Source organism: Mustela nigripes, chromosome 13, assembly GCF_022355385.1.
Source record: "Mustela nigripes isolate SB6536 chromosome 13, MUSNIG.SB6536, whole genome shotgun sequence".
Lineage (NCBI taxonomy): Eukaryota > Metazoa > Chordata > Mammalia > Carnivora > Mustelidae > Mustela > Mustela nigripes.
In genome coordinates this window covers 47,504,062-47,521,412 of record NC_081569.1, presented here as the reverse complement: position 1 = coordinate 47,521,412, position 17,351 = coordinate 47,504,062, and the positions used below count along the sequence as shown (strand labels likewise).

Here is a 17,351-nt window from a genome sequence, read left to right as displayed (position 1 = left end):
TGGCAAAAGATTTATGATTTTGGGGTGGAGACAAGATACAAAACTGACTCCATTTTAAAAAATTATGATAAATTTGGCTACATAAAAATGTAAACTAATATAAAACTACTATATTCAAAGTCAAAAAATAAACTAAAGCTGTGACTTATGACAGAGAAAATTTCCTTAAACTTCCAAAGAATTTCTAACTAGTAAGAAATAGACCACAAATCAAAAAAAGAAATACAAATGTGTCAGTAAATATATATGAAACTGTTGGGCACCTGGGTGGCTCAGTCCGTTGGGCATCTGTCTTGGGCTCGGGCCATGAACCCAGGGTCCCAGACCCGGCCCACATCAAGCTCCCAGTAGGGTGCCTGCTTCTCCTTCCCCTCCTCCGCTCTTGTACCAGCAGCTTACACTCACTCTAATAAATAAAATCTTTAAAAAAAAAAAAAGTGTCAACCTCATTCGGAATAAAAGAACACTAATAAAAACCATGAAATGCTGTTTTTCATTAAGCACCTTGGCAAAAACTATGTGATTAGGTAAAATCTGATGTCAATAATAGTGTAGGTAGATGGAAGACAAATTTAATGACTTCTATCAAAATTTTAAATACTCAGCCACCAAACCATAAATTCCAGGAATGAATTTGTTCTAGGAATATAGAATATAAGGATGTTCACTGAAGCATTATTTGGAATATCAATAAAATGAAAACCTAGAAGTCCACGACAAGGTCTGGTTAAATAAATGCTAAACCCACTCAGAATTAAATCTATTTAAAGATATTTAAAGAAAAAACCAGGGCACCTGGATGGCTCAGCCCTTCGGCTGAGCCCCCCCATCCAGCTCCTGGCTCAGCAGGAAGCCTGCTTCTCCCTCTACCATTCCCCCTGCTTGTGTTCCTTCTCTTGTTGTCTCTCTCTCTGTCAAATAAATAAATGATTTTTTAAAAAGTAAATAAAAGAAGAAACAACCATCCCCATACGAAGAAGTCCAAGATGTATTAAATGAAAAACACAAGATGCAGAAGAGAGTAGGAAAAAGCCCATTTGCATTTTTAATAAATGAAGAGAAAAAATACATATATGCACAGAAAAATTCTGGGAAGCTATTTTAAAAATCTAGTAAACAGTGACTGCCCTCTTAAGAGTCTAAATGGGAGGCAGGTAGAGATGGAGAAGGCACTGGAGTTTTTTGTTTTTTACTATCTGAATTTTTCTTTACTAGCTGAATTCTTCCCTAGGCACATATAACTTTGACAACTCTTTTTTAAATGCACTCAACAAAAGATCATCTCCACTAAGACACACTGAACAATAAAGACACAAACTTCAAGGCAGGTTTTTTTTTTTTTTTTTCAAACATTTACTGAACACAAACACCATTTTTTTTTCCTTTTACACAGCAATATTGTTAAGCTTCAAATTAGCTGGGCTATTAGGACTATCAATTGCCACGAAATTAAAAATGATTCTACATGTCAAACTCAAATAAAAAATGTCATGCAATATATATAAATCACTAACAGACCTCTGGCGCAGTCAGCAAGTTTACTATGTTTATTAAAGTCACGTAAATGGTTTGACAAAAGTGCACAATAGAATGACATCACTGGTTTGTTATAAATCACAGGGAATTACTAGAATACAACAATGTTGTTTTTCTACACAGAGGATTACAGGATGGGGTGAATATTATAGAGGATAGGATCTTTTCAACACATTAGGGCCAGTCGGATTTTACTCCCCAACTATGTAACTCTGAAAAGACTGGTTAGCAAAGCTGAGGGGGTTTTCCTCATCTTTTCTCCTCTACCAATTACTAATAAGCCACAACCAAAAAAAGCCATGCACAAATTTTACAACACCTGATAAAAAAACAGATACAAAACCTTGTTTACTTCATCACTTGGCAAAGCTTGCATCTTCACTCCTTCATTTTTCTGATTAGGCCACTGATCACATGACTCACCCCTAAATGAAAAGCTGTTAATAATTTAGCAATACTCACCCCTGCACACACATCAAGATACGCTCCCCTTAACCATCAAGTCGATGTCCCTTCCCTGCACATTAACACAAATGAACACACCACAAACCTAGGACTAGAGACCACATTTACTTTACAGTTTTAAAAATTAATACATCTATCATCACTATCAGTTTGTTTAGGTCAGATCCCATATTTGGGAGAGGGGATGCTGTACATACAACCCAGCCCATCTGAGAGTTTGGGCAAATCTGCCAGAAATGTAGGAGAAAGCCCTGCGATGTGCCATACATAACAAGGAGCTTTCTACCTTCCAGGGAGGGTATCCAGAGCAGAGCTGTGCATTTTCAGAGTAGGAGTAAACACGCAGCTTAACATCTTATGGACTAGTAACTTTTCTTAAGAGCAAAAGGCCGAGTTTTGTTTTCTTTAATCCATTTTAATGTTACAGCATATTCAGTGAGGAAAACAGAATAGTCATCTGTACCTACATATATCTGGCTAGCCTAAAAAGGAACATTTAAGATTTTTACAGAAAATCTACCATAAAAACAAGTCCTTTAATATACTCTTATCCATCTACTCACTAGTTCAATCACTGGTTGCTTCTAAACCCAGCAAACTGTAACCCGAGGTCCGACAACTCACGCCTCACCCCGCCCCATTCCAAAAAAGAAATGCTTCCGCGTGAATAATCCAAAATGGTCTTATCCATAAAGCAGCTGCCTCAAACTGCAGTGGAGACTGGTGACAGGGTGCTGTTGTTCCCTTGGGATTTTAATTTTTTAAAAACACTTGCCAAATGCACACTTCAAACAGTGCTATCATACCTAAGTTTCTCAATGATTATCAGTTATTAGTCAACTATAGTATAATGAAACAAAAACCTTCCCAGAAACAAGTCAGACCAAAGCTTGCTTTTTGGTTGGTTTGTTTTCAGTTCCCACAGCAAAGAACCTTAAGGTAGTTGGACTGTGGCCTGCTGGAGCCATGCACTAGGTAAACTGAAAAAACCTATGTTGTATCAGAGTTCTTACATCAAGGATTTCCCCCTTCTTGATCAATTGTGGGGATGGCTTTGTTGCCCATTCCTTGAGTTAAACAGTTACCTAAGTTCAAGAGTTCAATTTCACCAACTCCACTGAAAGTGTAAAACCCACCCAAGTCTCACATGGTTTGCCCAGGGCGTCATTCACCTGGGCCTCTCTAGCTCTCTAGCTCAGCCGAATTTGCAGGACAATTACTGAGCAAGACAAAGAAGTTTTGACTGAATTTTGACTGAATTTGCAGTATCCTCAATGAAGACTTAAAATCCGAAGCATATTTCTACCAATAATAAACTGGAAATGACAAAAGTGGCTGGAAATGGAGCCTAGAATTCTCAATGAGCGGAGATACAGATTATCTTTCTTACCGATTTATTTTCCTTAAAACACACACACACACAGACACAAAACAAAAAAAACCCTTAAGCTTGTGAAGGATTTGGCTAAACAGATTTAAAATAATTCTACCAAAAGAAATAAAAAACAGGCATGTAGATCACTTGTTTCAAGAATGGTTTTATACAGATGTTTCACAATACATACTTGGACTTATTTTACAAGACAAACTTAGATCCTTAGCAATAGAGTGAACAATGTACTACTATACTATAGTAAAAAAATGTGTTACCATTAGCAGAGTTCATAGTTTATTCCACGGTCTTCAAATTCTTTCTCCAACTCTGTCAGCATTTCAATCAGCAGTTTTATTTTCTCCAGCATTCATCCCTTCTCAAAAACACTGTCATTAAATTTTGATGTCTGAATATGTACATATAATCATTATTCTCATTTTATAAATAAGCAATACCTAAAGTAGCGCTGGTCCTGGATAGCCAAAGGGATGAAATGGTTTTTAAAACATGCAACATTATCTGATATTTAAAGTTTTGGTGTTTAAAAATCATACACATTAATAATGGAACCAACTGAATACCAAGTATCAGAGCCACTCCTCAGGCTATCAAAGCAGGCCCTGAAGTCTAAAAAACACAGGGTCTGATCTAAGCTGTGGAAAAGGCAGGATTCACTCACCTTGAGGCCATGCATTTTCTCTTTCAGGCCATGAGAGTTGCCAAGAGCAAGGTACAGTATTTCCTCGATTCATACCAGAGGAGCAAGGCCTGTAATTTTCAAATTAGGGCTCAAATACCTCCCTTTAAACCATCCTAAAAACCCTCCTTGTAAAAACCTCAGGTTAGGAAAACAAAAATACATTACCATGACAGAATTTACTATCAAAACATTCCCAGCTGAAGCAAGAACATGAAGAGTAACTACAGTAGCTGGAAAAGTATCTTGCACTCCTGGGGGAAAAGTTTTTAAGCTTCCCACCTGCCATTTCCTCCCACCCTTCAAACTATTTCATTTCATGGGGTATCTATTTTATTTAAGGCCCTAGGTGCTACTTTTGGCTTGGTCATTATATTTCCTACTGATCCAACTGCGATCCTTCTCTTCTACTTCACAAAACAATATGCATACATAAAATGACCACTGAAATCATAAACGTTGGGGAGGGCTGTTTGTTTTTTTAGTTTATATCTGATGGTACTACACAATCATAATGCTTTTCATTAAAGAAAAAAAAAAGCTGCAGGTCTTCACTTACAGTACCATGCACTATGAGTAGCTAAGGCATTCATTTGGCACTAGAGAGAAAAATACAGATATAGCTAATTTTACTTTATCATTTTTAACATCAATAGGTGTGTACCCTTTACTTGAATTTCTGTGATGCTTAAAAGATAATCACAGAATACTTTCAGTCTGACAGTTAAAATGCTGCCATTTAAACAGAACAGAAAAAAACACAGAGACCTCTGCATAGCCTATCAGAATCCGTGACATTTTGCGGTTGAAAAACTTGCAGCTCTCACAGAAACACCTTTCAAAAGAGCATTGCAAATTATTCTTATCATCAAAACCATTTAATTTCCTATACCACACTAGCGATTTTCCTACTAGTTATAAGGGACAAAGTAGAGAAAGTGAAAAAAAAAATCACAAATATCTTGGGTTCCTTTTCATCTGTCATAAACACCTTATTGGGGGGGGCACACAAACAATGCCCTCTGGAAAAGCAGTTTCCAAATTTTAAGAGACCACACAGGAGGAAAGGGAGAAAGGGACAAAAACAGAATGTGTAACTATATTATAACAATTTGTTTCATAAGAAAACATAGCATTCATAATTTTTACATGTCTGTGAGCTGAGTCAAATGCAGATTGCTGCAATTTAGAGAAATTACATTAAAACAGACTTCAAAGAATTTTAGAATTTAAGCCTAAAGGCAAGTAGTCCATCAGTATTCTCTGAAACATTGCTTTAAGATTATTACTACTTTGTATATACCACTCAGCATAATGCAACAATTTCAATGGATTGAAATTTTAAATGTGTAACTATTGTTAAATTAGCACATTTTCAGATTAAGCTGCAGCTATATTTTTTGAAATCCTCCTGATGTTATCATGTGTTGTATCACTCCACATAAATATTGGAAGAGCGAAGACTACCTACAGCAGTTTGGCACATGCAGAACACCTAGGTATCCCGTTACTCTTAATGGTCCTTTTTAGTTGTTTTTCTTCATGAGATCCTCAAAACTGCTGCAAGGATAACACGCTGACACAGGCTTAACAGAAATACTTTTGTAGGCAGTTTTTTAAAACATTATCAACTTCAAATCATAAATGTCCCTTGTAACATAAACAAAATATTTTATACTCATTCCTTAAAAAAAAAAAAAATACAAATGTTGAATCATTATGTTGTATACCTGAAACTAAATATCTCAATTATACTTCAATTAAAAAAAGACACAAACAAAGAAAAAAGAAAAGTTAAGTGACCAATATTCAGATACCTTATAGTTACACCTAAACAATGTGGCTTTGTTTAAAGTGTATTTGAAATCAATAACCGTTATGAGGCAGAAAGACCAAATACAGAACTAAAGATGGATGGGGAGGGAGGAAGGTAGTGGAAAGAAAAGTAGAATTTATGAACACATAATTCTATTGTCTGTGATTAAAGTCCTTTACTTTTTAGCACCACATTAAACGATTTTACATATCCAGTCACTTAATGAAATCCAACAAACTCTTCAAGAGTTCTGGGGATCTGATCTTGGTAGTTAATGTCATTAGCCCGAACTGCTCGGGCAGCCAGGCACTTGAGACTCATCTTCATTTGAGTTTTAAGTAGTATTTCAGATACCCCAGTGGTACTTTTGTCTAGTGGAGTCTTATTCTGTTTATTTGTCATGTCAGTGTGAGCGCCAGCTTCAACCAGGCTAATGATGATAGAGTGCAAGGTTAAAAAATCACTGATGGGCCTGTTGTACTGAACGATAATGTGGAGGGCACTATTCCCCTCATTGTCTACAGCATTCACCTCAGCACCACAGTCCAGCAGCAGCTTTGTGACGAGTGCATTGGGAAAGCTGCAGACATCATTGGTGTGGAAATCATCAACCGGGGTATTCGAGTTGACGGCTAGATGCAACAAGGTGAAACCTTCCCGAGTTCTGGGATCAAGGTGAATCAGGTTGTAGATCTGCTTATTAATTTTGCACTGATCTTCTTCACTGCACTGTGTTTTGGTGGAGATGCACACTAAATACAGAAAAGTATAGAGATTACATTCATAATTGTCCATAGCATTGTGGACATCAGCATCTGGAATATTTTTTACTCTGTTCATACTCTGCTCTATTTCCAAAACACTGCATCTCAAAACACATTCTATGTCTGGGGCCTTCACAGTTTCATTCAAATGTATCATCTGTGAAAAAACTTGAGCAAATCGAAGAAGATCCTTGTGGGTATTCCTGTTCCCTTTCTGTCTCAGGTGCAGGGCATGCAGCCACAACTTGATACACTGTTCGAATTCCATGTTATCCGCATAAACAGCTCCCCTGTAAATGATGGGATGGGAAACATCAATATTGTCAGCACCTAAAATCCGTTCCCGAACTATAAGGCCTTCCATATGAAGAGCATCTCTGTCTTGCCGAATGGATTCCAGTTCCTGAGGATTTCTACATTCAGTTCTATTCCCATAAGCGTGGATCGGTGGGAGAACCTCTTTCTCCAGAATGTTATCACCATCCTGAAACCTCTCCAGCATGGCTAAATATAAATAGTGGTACGTCTTCATGATGTCATAGTTCTCGCGGTCATTTGCAAAGGAGGCACCCAAGAGTTCCAAAGCTTCAATGCGACTTCTTCGGTCACAATCAGCATGAGAGAGCAACAGTTCGACAACATCAGCTTTACAGCTTTCGGCAGCTACTTTTAAGGGTGTCATCCCGTGGCCGTTCACTACTATAGCAGCACGCCATTTTATCAGCTCCTTCACAATATCTATGTGCCCGGCTTCAGCTGCGAAGTGCAGCGCTGTGGCTCCACAATGTGCTTTAGCATTGGGATCAGCACGCTGTTCTAAAAGGTACCTGACCACATCCGTGTGTCCCTTATATGCTGCAATCATCAGGCAGGTGTTGTCGTACTTGTTGGCGATGCTGATGTTGGCATTATTTTCAACCAAGTATTTCACAATGTCCAGTCTACCATCAAAGCACGCTGCCCGCAGCGGGGTCGAGTTAGTCACTGTGGTGTGGTTCACATTGGCTCCATGGCTGACTAGAAGTTTAACAACTTCAAAATGTCCGGCTCCTGCTGCACACCAAAGAGCGGTGGCACCGTCAATGACATACCTATTCGTGAAAAGAGCAAAGGGTCAGAAAACACAGGCCACACACGTTCTAACATAAGTGTAAAGAATGGATTCATTTGCACTGACTGAAACCTCAATCTGTGGAACATGAATACAACATTAGTTTGGGTAAAAACAAAATCAGGTAACTTAAGTAAAGCACTCTGCACTATACTTCTAGCAGAAGCTCAACAAACCTTAACTATTACTGTTACTGCTAAAGTATATAATTCTAAAAAAAAAAAAAAAAAATCACAAACTTTCTACTAGCAAAAGTAAATACATTTCAGAAAACAGAAGAAATGCAAGGAGGTTCATAACTTCTTTACCACCAAGGTCATGCACTGGCTATTAAGGAAAAACCTGTTACTACTTCCCAGTATCCCCCAGGTACCACAGTTTCTCTCAATAGGTCAGTAAGAAAGCTACCCCAGTCCCTACAGTAACACTGTGTTAGAAACTGCTTTAGGGAAAAAAATATTTAAGCAGATAATTGCCCCCTAGGATTATCTAAGCTCATCAAATATACTTCTACTACAGCAATGAGAATGCAAAAAAAATCCCTGTTCCATGTAATACAGAACAATCACATAAACATGGTGCTGAGCAAAAGAAGTCAACCGAACACAGTACATATTATATTACTACATTTATACACCTATCTGTGGTATTGAAATCAGAATACTTTATTTTAGGGGAGAGATTGTGGGAGGAAGCACAAAGGGAACTTTAGTAAACAAATACATTCACTTTGTGAAACTTATAAATGCTTTCAATTAGTGCATTTTTCTCCATCCATTCTACTCCAATTTAAAGGTCTTAAAAATACGTGTGTGTGTGTGTGTGTGTGTATGTATTATGGGTATGTTCCTCAACTAAACCACTGGGGGAAATGCTAACAGCAAGAAACAATCAGCACTTTCCTAAAACCAGTGGGCCTCTTCCCTGACATTCCGCCCATATCTGCACTTTGTGGCTTCATAGTCACCACCTATTGTCTGATGCGTGCTAGGTTCTTATAATAGAATTAGACACTTGCTAGGAGGCCAATCTTTCCCATCTTTCTACCTTCCATTTTCCCCAAGCTCAATTTTTCAACTCTTTATCCTGTTACTGACCATCAGACCTAAAAAGTAGACTTTTGCCGCACATACTTAGATATACTGTACTTGAACCACTAAAATAAGTATATTTGCAAGTGTTAAGAGAAAAGGTCAATCAAAAGCAGTATTTACTAGCACTACTAAGTATTTATACCAAAAACCTCACTGCTGAGCTTCTCACTATACAACCTAATGTTTTAACACAGGTCAAACTATATTGCCCATCAAGTGAAAGAGTATATATAATCCCCTGCCCCAACTAACAACATTCCCAAAATACCACTTGTCTGTTGTTTCTGCTGAAAACAAAAGACCCAGTTAATTCTTCCATTTCAAATAATAGCACCAAATGACCACAAAAGCCTGCTCACTAACAAGTACCTACAGAGGGAGTTACCTAGGGGAGAGGGTGCAGGACTAACTAGGAAGAGTCTTAAAGCTATCAGAAATGTCCTAAATCTTGATCTGGGTTGTGGCTACATGGGTGGATATTTAGGGAAATTCCTCATCAAACTGCACACTATGCACAGAAATTAGGGAAGTAGCATAGATCTTTATGAAAAGCAAAACCATGAGAGTTTCTTAAAAAAAAAAAAAACAAAAAGTAGACTATCTTCATGACTTTGGAGTTAATGACTATTTCTTAAACGGAATGCAAAAAAAGCACTAATCATAGAAAAAAATGATTTACTGGACTTCGTTAAAATTAAGAGCTTCAATTCATCAAGATATTAAGAAGGAAGTAAATATGCAATCCGCTCACTGGGAGAAGACATTTACATTAAATGTATTTGACAAATCAGTAAGAAAAAGGCAAACAACCCAAATAAAAAAAAGACTAATAAACAAATGTATTTCACAAAAGTGACCATAAACATATGAAAAGATGTTCAAGATAACTACTGGAAAGGGAAAAGCAAGTTAAAATCATGAGTTACCAATACACAAGCACTAGAATAACTAAAATTAGTAAGAGTGACATGACAATACTAAGTGCTGGCCAGGATGTGAAGCAACTCAAACTCACTGCTGGTAGGAATGTTAATTTGTTTGAACCACTTTCGGGAAAACTGTTTAGCAGTAACTATTCAAGTTAAACATACACCAACCCCATGACCCAGCAATTCCACTCTTCGGCATATAGTGACAAGAAGTGAACGCAAACACCCACCAGTGAAGACGTACACATAAAAAAGCAGCTTTTTTCCCGTAAGAGTCAAACACTGGGGGCGCCTGGGTGGCTCAGTGGATTAAAGCCTCTGCCTTCGGCTCAGGTCATGATCCCAGAGTCCTGGGATCAAGCCCCACATCGGGCTCTCTGCTTGGCAGAGAGCCTGCTTCCTCCTCTCTCTCTGCCTGCCTCTCTGCCTACTTGTGGTCTCTGTCTGTCAAATAAATAAACAAAATCTTTAAAAAAAAAAAAAAAGAGTCAAACACTGGAAACAACTAAATACCTGTGTACAGGATAAGTAAGTTGCCGTATATTCATACAATGGAATGCCACAAAGCATAAAAAAAAACTACTGATATATGCAACTGCACAAATGAATCTCACAATGTATTAAGCAAAAAAAAAAAAAAGCCAGAAAGAAAAGAACATATTGTATAATTCCCTTTATAGAAGTTCAAGTATAGGCAATCTATGGTGATAGAGTCAGAGTAATCATTACTTCTGAGAAGGGAAAGGAGAGGAACTGACTGAGGAGAATAAGAGAAACTCTGAGTGACAAAAACTTTCTGGATATTGATCTAGAAGGTATTTACATAGCTAAACATATTAAAATTTTATCACATGGTACACTTAAAATGTATGCACCTTACTAGATGTTACACCTTAAATAAAAAGTTATAATTAAAAACAAAAATGAGACATAATTAAAGAATAACAGTTTAAAGGAACACAAATAGCTAATAAGTATCTTCAATGTCCCAAGCACTCATTGTATTAAGGGATCAATATGCAATATATCTCATTTAATCCTCTTAATAACCTCCTCCCAAAAACCCAGAGATAGATACTATTATTATGCTCATTTCACAGATACATAACTAAAAGTTTACATGAGATTAAAACACAAAAGTACTCTAGTACATAGTACTCTATGTATTAAGGAAACATAATACATGTCATTGTTCAGTTTCAATATAAAAGGCATTTTTTCCAAAAAATAAAAAGCATTTTTTCAAACTAATTAACAGTAATCTATCAAAAATAGTTAATATGTAGTTACACTTACATGGTTAAATGTTTCCTTGCACTTTAAAAATATGAAATTATTATATACATGAACCCAAACTATGTAAAACTTGAAAATGTTACATTAAAATAGGAATTCACATATATTATTTTTAACTCTCACAATAACCATAAAAGATAAATACGATCCCCATTTTAAAGATGAAAAAAAGAGCAAAAAGTGATTAAAATATTTTTCTCACCTCAAATGTCCCAGAATTAATGATGTAGGAGTAAAAATTAAATTATAAATATATATTTCACTTGGTTTTTGTAACAGTTTAATACTTTTTGTGGTGTAGCCTAATGGTTTCCATTTTTCCATAGAGTGATGTAACAGAAGCCTCAAGAAAATTTCAATTATCTATTTTTATTGAGGCAATTAAAATTTTTAAGTAGTTTAGGATAAAAATATTCACTGCAGAATGTATTAGAAAAAGACTAGTCCTTCAGAAACATTAGCCTGAGCAAATTTTGAATTTCTACATCTAAACAAAAACTTTAAACAATTAAAGGGAATCATAAGCCTAAAATCTATGACAGTCCTTTGTCCATAGGCTTCAGCTAAAATAATGAGCACAGACTTCCTCAAAACAACATACCACATTTATAACAGAAAATAAAAATATGATAAATTAATGCAATATGTACTTAGTCCCTAAGGGAGAAGTACTATAAAACAAAGTTCTTTCTAGACTCACTCCAAAATTGCAATCCAAACTCTCTATAATGCATTTCATTTCAAAAAATCAAGAAACCAGGGAGTGCCCGGGTGGCTCAGTCGGTTAAGAATCTGACTTTTTTTTTTTTTTTTAAGAGATTTGAGATAGAGCAAGAGAGTGAGAGAACGAGCAGGGGAGGGGCTGGGCAGAGGGAGAGGGCTCTCCATTGAGCAGAGAGCCTGATGCAGGGCTCCATCTCAGGGTGGTGAAATTGAGCCCTGCATGTGGCTCCAGGCTCAGGGCAGGGTCTGCTTATGATTCTCTGTCTCCCCATCTCCCTTTGCCCTTACACCACACACGCAAGCACAAGCTCCTATGCACTCTCTCTAAACAAGTAAAATCTTTAAACCAACCAACAAACAAAAAAATCAAGAAAGCAGGACATCTGTCTGGCTCAGTAGGTGGAGTGTGTGTATCTTGATCTCAGGGTTGTGAGTTCGAGTCCCACGTTGGGGGGGTAGAGACTACATTAAAAAATAATAAAATAAAAATAAACTATAATCTGATATTCACCTAAAACAAAATGTACACATCATATGATGGAAACATTTTACAATAAAAGAACATTTCGGGCACCTGGGTGGCTCAGTGGGTTAAGCCTCTGCCTCGGGCTCAGGTCATGATCCCAGGGTCCTGGGATGGGGGCTCTCTGCTCAGAAGGGAGCTGCTTCCCCTGCTCTCTCTCTGCCTGCCTCTCTGCCTTACTTGTGATCTCTGTCAAATAAATAAATAAAATCGTAAAAAAAAAAAAAAAGATAACATTTCTGATCACAAAACTAAGCTGAAACTATTTCCTGGTCCAATTTAAAATAAAAATGTCTGATCAAGTATTTGAAATGGAAATAAAAATTCATTAAATGTAAATGATCAACACTTTTTTTAAACCAAAGTCCTTAAAATTGTTTATTAGACCAAACATAGTTTCTTTGAAATATATACTGCATGGCAATGAGTTTTAAATGAAACCAAATGATGATGTGGCCTTCAAGCCTGTTCTCTACCTAAACATTAAAAGTATTAGTAGTAGTGCCAACTTTAAGAGAGAACTCAACAAAAAGCCTCAGAACTCCCAGAGGTCCTGTTCTTCCCATCCCTGTCAGCAAACTTCTTTTAGACAAAGGTTCCCCAACAAACTCTGGTACTCAGCTGACAGGCCCTAGGAACTCGGGCCAGCACTCTAGCCCATGGTCACAGGACACCTCACCTTTGTTCTGTTCCATTTCTTTAACATTCTTAAGTTTCCCATTCTCCAACTAAAGGTTCTTTCATTTCTACTCAAGTAATTTTTCTTGCCCACTCGTCTGTCAATAGTAGTCTTCACATATTAAGCCATAAGTAAAATGATCTCAAATATTACTTTTAAAAATATGAACAAGGGCTCAAATATCACCATGGGGCTTGACCTAGGTAAGCAGTCCCTTCCTTCCTGAGAATCGGTTACGAATCACTTGAGTTTCTTAAGATAGTATAGAAATTTTTAGGCAGAACATAGACTTTCACAAAATTTTAAATAAGCTATTTATTTTAATGTCTCTCTTTCTCTCTCACACACAAAACAGACTATATGAAACCTATATACAAGTAACTGTTGCTTAGGATGGAACTAAGAAGTGAAACCTTTTTTTAAATATCAGGCAAATAAAAGGATAAGAAACAATTTTGACAAAAAAAATTGTGAAGATGGTACACAAGTGACTAAATACTAGGAAACACTAATCTACATCAGCACACACAGAGAACCTGTTAGTTCCCACCTGGCCATGGTTCTCAAGAGCGGATGGAATCTAAAGGGGGATTAAAAAATAATAATAAAAATATATAAAATAAAAATAAAAAAATAAAGGGGGATTTTGCTAAATAAGTCTCAAAAAGCCAGCCCCGAAGGGGTGAGAGGGCATACTGTTAACACCTCATTCATACTATTTTCACAATGTCTGGAATGAGTGCAAAGTGAAATCATGACATTTGCCATCTAGTTCTGAAATGACAAAATGACTGGAATAAACTGAAAAGTAATAGTGTGGTTTGAATGGGCATAAAGGTGGCCATGAACTTCAATTCTCGCTTGTTAATTAATTGGCAAGCTCCTCAAAAAAGCAGAAACCTTACATTTTTTCTGTATCCTCCACAGAAGGTATAATAGGGCTAGACCCATCACAGGCATTTAATAAATAAAATTCTCCACTCCTCTTACACAGCAGCTAATATATTCATAATTGTAATAATCCATAACAAAAAAAGATGCTCAGCCAAAATCATGAATGACTGAACCGTTTGCAATTGCAGTCTCCCCCATGGAACTCCTGATATTTTATACAATGATCATCAAAATCTGGCCTCCACCTCTCTCCAGCCACCCACAATCTCTTTCTTAATTTCCCCAGCTTGAATCCTTTCCTACAACCACACTCAAACACTTGTCACTCCAAGTTCACCATGCTTGCTGTTGCCCCTCTTCTTCACTTCAAGACCCAAATTCAAGCATGGGAAAGGGGGAGCCTTCCCTGTTTCCCCCAGGCAACGCTGAGCACTTCCCATTCCCATATCCCTCACTAGTCCAACAGACTTCTAAAATTCTAAATGGCATGGCATTTACTCACTTACATGCAATTACTCACTTACATCTCTATTTCTCTTGTCTCCCCCGCTAAAACGTCTTCCTTCACATTGGGAACAGTATGTTACTCACCTTTGCATACCCAATCCCTACCACACAGCCCCCAGCACAACAGCAGGAGTTAGTGTTTGCCTCCTGAACCCTTTAATTTCACTGCCCAGTGCAGAACGCAGGCTGTATTTCTAATCATTTCAGGTTCTTTTAATTCCATCTCAAAAAACCTTTCTGTCTGACGGTAAAAAAGACAGTAATAAGCAAAACCTTTCCAATGCTTTAGGAAACTAATTTTTTTCCCCACCACTATCCTCCCCTCATCCAAAAAGGCCTCAGCAAGCTCCTTAGCAGCGATGTTTCTAGCAGCTGTTACTGAGATTCGTATCTCAGTGAATCCATGTGCCTATACAACTGGAATGCTGTTGAAATTCAGAGGTCATTCTGTCTCACTCCTTGTCTGGGTACAGGAAAGGCTGTGGAAATGCAGGGAGTTCCAGAATGGACACAAAAGCAAACATGGGAAGGGAAAGCAAACATGAATCAGGTTGCCATCTTTAATCAAGAGGAAAAAGACCATCTCCTTGATATCTAGGGAGGTGGTACCAGAGATTAACGACCAACTTGGGCTATCATTTCATTAAAATGTAATGCTCTAAAATATTTTCCTCTCATCTAAAAATATCTTCCTCTCGTTGTTTTATTATTTAAACCTAAAAAAGAACCAAAATTCAACAATGCTCTATTAATTTTCAAGAAGTGCTTTTCCAATGAGGTTTGTAACCAAGCAGTTTTCAATCACCAAAACTAAAGATACATATCTTTATGTGTGGACCCCATCTACCTCAAACAGAAGAAAATGCTAGAATAGCTTATGTACTGGCATAAAAGTCAAGAAAAACAAATGCAATCGATGAAGTTTGTAAACTGAAGAACACTTGATAATAATCCAGCACAGCAAAGAAGATGTCAAACCTGATAGTTCTGTGTTAAACATTTTCATGCCTATGCAATATATACAATTAAACCTAAGAGACCAATCTTAACTATGACAATATGAATTTTTGAACTTCCTACCTCAAATGACATAAGCCATCAAGTTTCCCCACAATATCACAAGATAACATATATTAACAATGCCATTACCTTCTATACCAGGTCCAGGGCCATTTTTTGCAGCCAACCTATCAACCCCGAGCTATGTGCAAGTGTCAGAATCAGGTCTAGGGATGTCTGGCTGCCTGACAATCCCTCAAAGAGGCTGGAGTTCTAGGGGCTTATTTTGACATTAAGGCCCCCGCAACCCGTCTGAAGGGACCACTCAGTTGAAGGAGTAAAAACTGGGTGACTAAATTACTCATCAAACAGAGGTCTTCGATGTTAATTGCTAACCGCGTTAATTTCTGATCTCGCTTACAACCCCAATACCGATAAAGGTGAAACCTCGGAAGGAGCACCTCCTTCGTAACACGGACTGTCTAGTGAAGAAGAATACCCATTAGGTATCTAGACATAGGGTGCGGCTATTTACCCACATAGGGAATAAGGGGTAGGGGCTGATGAGGATGGGCAGCAGACGAAGCATTAGCACTGGAAGACGAAGCGGGCATTCATGCGGCAGGAGGATGCACAAAAGGGAAGAAGTGATACCTCTGTGGGGAGAGAGTGAAGGAGGGAAGGACCAGTGAGGTGGTGGGTCCGGGCTCGTGGGAGGGGGCTTGGGATGTACCTACCCGTCGAAGCGGACGGTGCCAGTCTGCTGAGTCTGCACCCGGTAATGTTCTAACAGCAAACGCACCACCTTGGCGTGCCCATTGCGGGCTGCGATGATGAGGGGCGTGGAGCGCTGCCCTCCCTGCTGGCTGACATAGCCCAGCAGATAGCGGATGTCGCTTTCAGACCGGTTGAGAAGCAAGGCGGCCAGGGTCAACACCTTGCCCTCGCTGGCCGCCTTGTATACATAGCCAGCCAGGCCCTCCATGGCCGCCGCCAACTCCAACACCCGTTTGGTCGCCACCGCTGCTGCTGCCTTGCGCCCCCGGAGGCCGCGTTCGCCAGCGCTTCCAACCTGGGCCCTCACAGCCCATTCAACAGGGCGCCGTCGCCGCCGCCGCGCCCAGGCAGCAGCGCGGCCCGGGGAGGGCGGAGACGCAGAGGTGGCCGAACGCCGCAGGGGGCACGTCCGCGACCCGGCCCGGGCAGGGAGGAGGGCGGTCAGGGCCGCCCCCGAGGCCCCATGCGCCGGCCCTGGGCCGAGGCGATCTCCATGGCGGCCGCCGCCCCGGGCCTCAGGCCGGACCCCCTCCTTCCTGCGGGCTGCGACAGGCGCGTGCCCGAGCTACGGGTCGCCGGCGAGGTCCCAAGAGGACCACACGCGCCCCGGATGGCGAATGCTGGGCGCGTCTCCCCGGTCCCCGGCGGCCGGGCCTAGGGCTCAAAACTGCCTCGGCCTCCGCCTCCGCTGTCCGTCCTCCCCCGCTGGAGGAAACACGCAGATCCTCGCCCACCAGAGCTCAGAAGCGCCAGACGCTAACGATGCCTTCGCAGCTCCACGCCTGGGGGCCTCCGGAGCGAAACGGAACGCTTCCGCGGCAGCAGCCCCCGAACTCGGGGCGGGCAGGAAGGCGCGCCTCCGCAGACTGGGCCGGGAGGGGGAGGGTGCGAGCGGGAGGAACGGTTAAACCGGGTGTCTCCTCCAAAGCTGCCCGGCCGGCAAACGAGGGCATGGTGAAGAAAGGTTCTACTGCGCGAAGTTAGCCTATCCCCTTTTCGGGCCTGAATGTCCTCATTGCCCTTGACGCCTGGACCGTCCTCCTCGCCCCCACACGGCCTGGGGGCTCCTTAGCTTGGGAGGGGGCCACAGTCAGGAACCTGAGGCGATACCACGGGTGGGCCGGGGATCTCGTCCCATTTTACCATAGATGGTGCGGGGACTCCTC

At 39.8% G+C, this 17,351-nt stretch overlaps 1 protein-coding gene across 1 annotated transcript; it reads right to left on the bottom strand.

Annotated features, from left to right (window-relative positions):
- Positions 1–1,318: 1,318 nt before the first annotated feature.
- FEM1B (fem-1 homolog B) lies at positions 1,319–17,184 on the bottom strand. Its single transcript, XM_059372355.1, has 2 exons — positions 16,146–17,184; positions 1,319–7,744 (listed from the first exon to the last, which is right to left on the bottom strand). Exons 1-2 carry the CDS (start codon positions 16,391–16,393, stop codon positions 6,109–6,111), a joined length of 1,884 nt encoding a protein of 627 aa, XP_059228338.1. The 5' UTR covers positions 16,394–17,184; the 3' UTR covers positions 1,319–6,108.
- Positions 17,185–17,351: the final 167 nt, after the last annotated feature.

Bases quoted from the DNA above. Each gene is read 5' to 3' on its own strand.
- FEM1B (XM_059372355.1), bottom strand. From the start codon at position 16,393: ATGGAGGGCCTGGCTGGCTATGTATACAAGGCGGCCAGCGAGGGCAAG. The intron at 7,745-16,145 runs GTAGGTACATCC...TTTCACGAATAG, and splicing joins GGCACCGTCCGCTTCGACGG to GTATGTCATTGACGGTGCCA.